At 48.8% G+C, this 2,096-nt stretch overlaps 1 protein-coding gene across 1 annotated transcript; it reads left to right on the forward strand.

Annotated features, from left to right (window-relative positions):
• Positions 1–530: 530 nt before the first annotated feature.
• LOC132648807 (sentrin-specific protease 2-like) lies at positions 531–1,250 on the forward strand (the record flags this gene model as incomplete). Its single annotated transcript, XM_060371377.1, has 1 exon — positions 531–1,250. A coding segment is annotated over one exon (720 nt), but the record flags the coding sequence as incomplete, so codon positions are not given.
• Between the last annotated feature and the right edge of the window lie 846 nt (positions 1,251–2,096).

Raw genomic sequence — 2,096 nt, forward strand, 5'->3', positions numbered from 1 at the left:
CGATAAACCCTGAACAGCCAGAGAAAGGCCAGAAGAGGAAACGCCAAGAAGAGGAAGAGGATGATGTGTGCTCAGAAGAGCCAGTCCAGTCGTGGAAGAAGCTGCAACAGGAACAGCATGAAACAGAGCTTGGGGATGAAGAGCCTGACAAGAGCCGAATATGGTCACCCCAGGAAAAGGGTCCGTTACAGCTAATGGCCCCAGAGTGTGCCAAAGGCCCCCCAGAAGAGGCTGTGACTGAGGAGTCTGTGGGTGGAGGCCAGGGTCTCAAGCCCCCCCACAGCAACAGGGAGGAAGAAGTTGAGAAACACCACAATGAAAAGTGCCCAGGGCTGTTGGAACTCCTCCAACCTGACGTCCCCGTGAGCTCTGGCCCTCACAGCACTCACACAAGCACCATGGACACCTCCAAGACTCTCAAAGGTTGTGCTGAAGGGCAGAATCATGAATCGGAAACACCTCAAATCTGCACAGACAGTGTCAGCAATGGCATGCCCAGCAGCAAAGTGTCAACACCTGAGGTCAAGAAAAAGGCTCTTGAAGACCAAGAGAAGGGCAGAGGGCTGGACCGTGGTCCTGCTGTCACAGTGGACATGGAGAAAGAAATCAGCAGTGCGCTAGGCCCTGGGTCAAAAGATGAGATCTTGAGCTGTGCCTTCAAACTGCAAATGACTCGAGGAGACCTGTGGACCCTAAGGAACACCCAGTGGCTCAACGACAAAGTCATCAATTTTTACATGAATCTTCTCATGGAAAGAAATCAAAGTCAAGGCTACCCGGCACTTCACGCATTTAATACCTTCTTTTACACCAAGTTAAAGTCTGGTGGCTACAGGTCAGTCAGAAGATGGACCCGGGCAGTAAACATCTTTGCCAAGGAACTTCTCCTGGTCCCAGTTCACCTGGGCATGCACTGGAGCCTGGCGGTCACAGACTTAAGAAAGAAGAGTATTGTCTACATGGACTCCACGGGACAGAAGAGACCCGACATCCTTGAGCTGCTTTTCTGCTATCTGCGGGAGGAGAGCAAAGCGAGAAGGAACAGCGACCTGAGCCCTGTGGAGTGGAAGCAACACAGCATGTCGGCAGAGGAGATTCCTCAGCAGCTGAACGGGGGCGACTGCGGCGTGTTCGCCTGTAAATATGCAGATTACATTTCCAGGGGCCAGCCCATCACCTTCTCCCAGCAGCACATGCCTCTTTTCAGGAAGAAGATGGTGTGGAAGATCCTGCACAAGCGCTTACTGTAGCAGCGCCCCCTGGCGGCCACTGCGAGGCAGCTGCTCCGAGCTCTTTCCCAGGTGAGGCTAAGGACTGCAGGTACTGGGTGTGGAAGAGCCTTGAACAAGTTCTGAGTGTAAAGACTGTGGCCAGGACAGCCGCGGCTGCACAGAGAAACCCTGTCGGGACAGAACAACAACAACAACAGAAGACACGTGTGCCCACCGAAAGTTAGAAACTATCCGGACTGCACAGCGCATGCTCACAAGCACGCAGCTGTCAAGATTTATCTGTGACTGAGGTCGACGCTGGATTGAATTTTGCTGTTTTTGTTCACAAGTTTTAGCTAACTGGCAGTGGATGGCTTCTGGCGATTTTCGGCCTTTCGTTCTCGACTGCTTGTTTGCATTAGTTATCTCTGAAAGGAAGGCCACCAGTTGCCTGTCTCCGAGTGAATCTCCGGTTGCCTTCCGGTACTGTGTGCTACTACAGAAGCGTCGCAGTGTGCTGCTGTTCACGGGATCCGAGCAATCCAGGAGAAGTAAGAAACGCGCCGGGGACATCTCAAGATACTTCCCAGCCTGGAAGTAAAGACATCTATTTTATTCTCGGGAGAGGAGTAACTAATGCTAGATGTGCATTGTAAACCCGGGACTCCTTGAAGCCTCACCCTGCTGAGGGCTGTACTAAACTGTTTATTCCAAAAAAATAAATAAATAAATATATATATATATGTAAATAAACAAATATTTATATATAAATAAAAATATATTTTATATATTATATATATAAATATATATATTCTTAAGCTATTTTTGAAGATGTTTTCTTTGTATATATTAAGCTGAAATTTAATATGTCATGTTAATATTTAT

This window comes from Meriones unguiculatus, chromosome 17, assembly GCF_030254825.1.
Source record: "Meriones unguiculatus strain TT.TT164.6M chromosome 17, Bangor_MerUng_6.1, whole genome shotgun sequence".
NCBI classification, from domain to species: Eukaryota; Metazoa; Chordata; class Mammalia; order Rodentia; family Muridae; genus Meriones; species Meriones unguiculatus.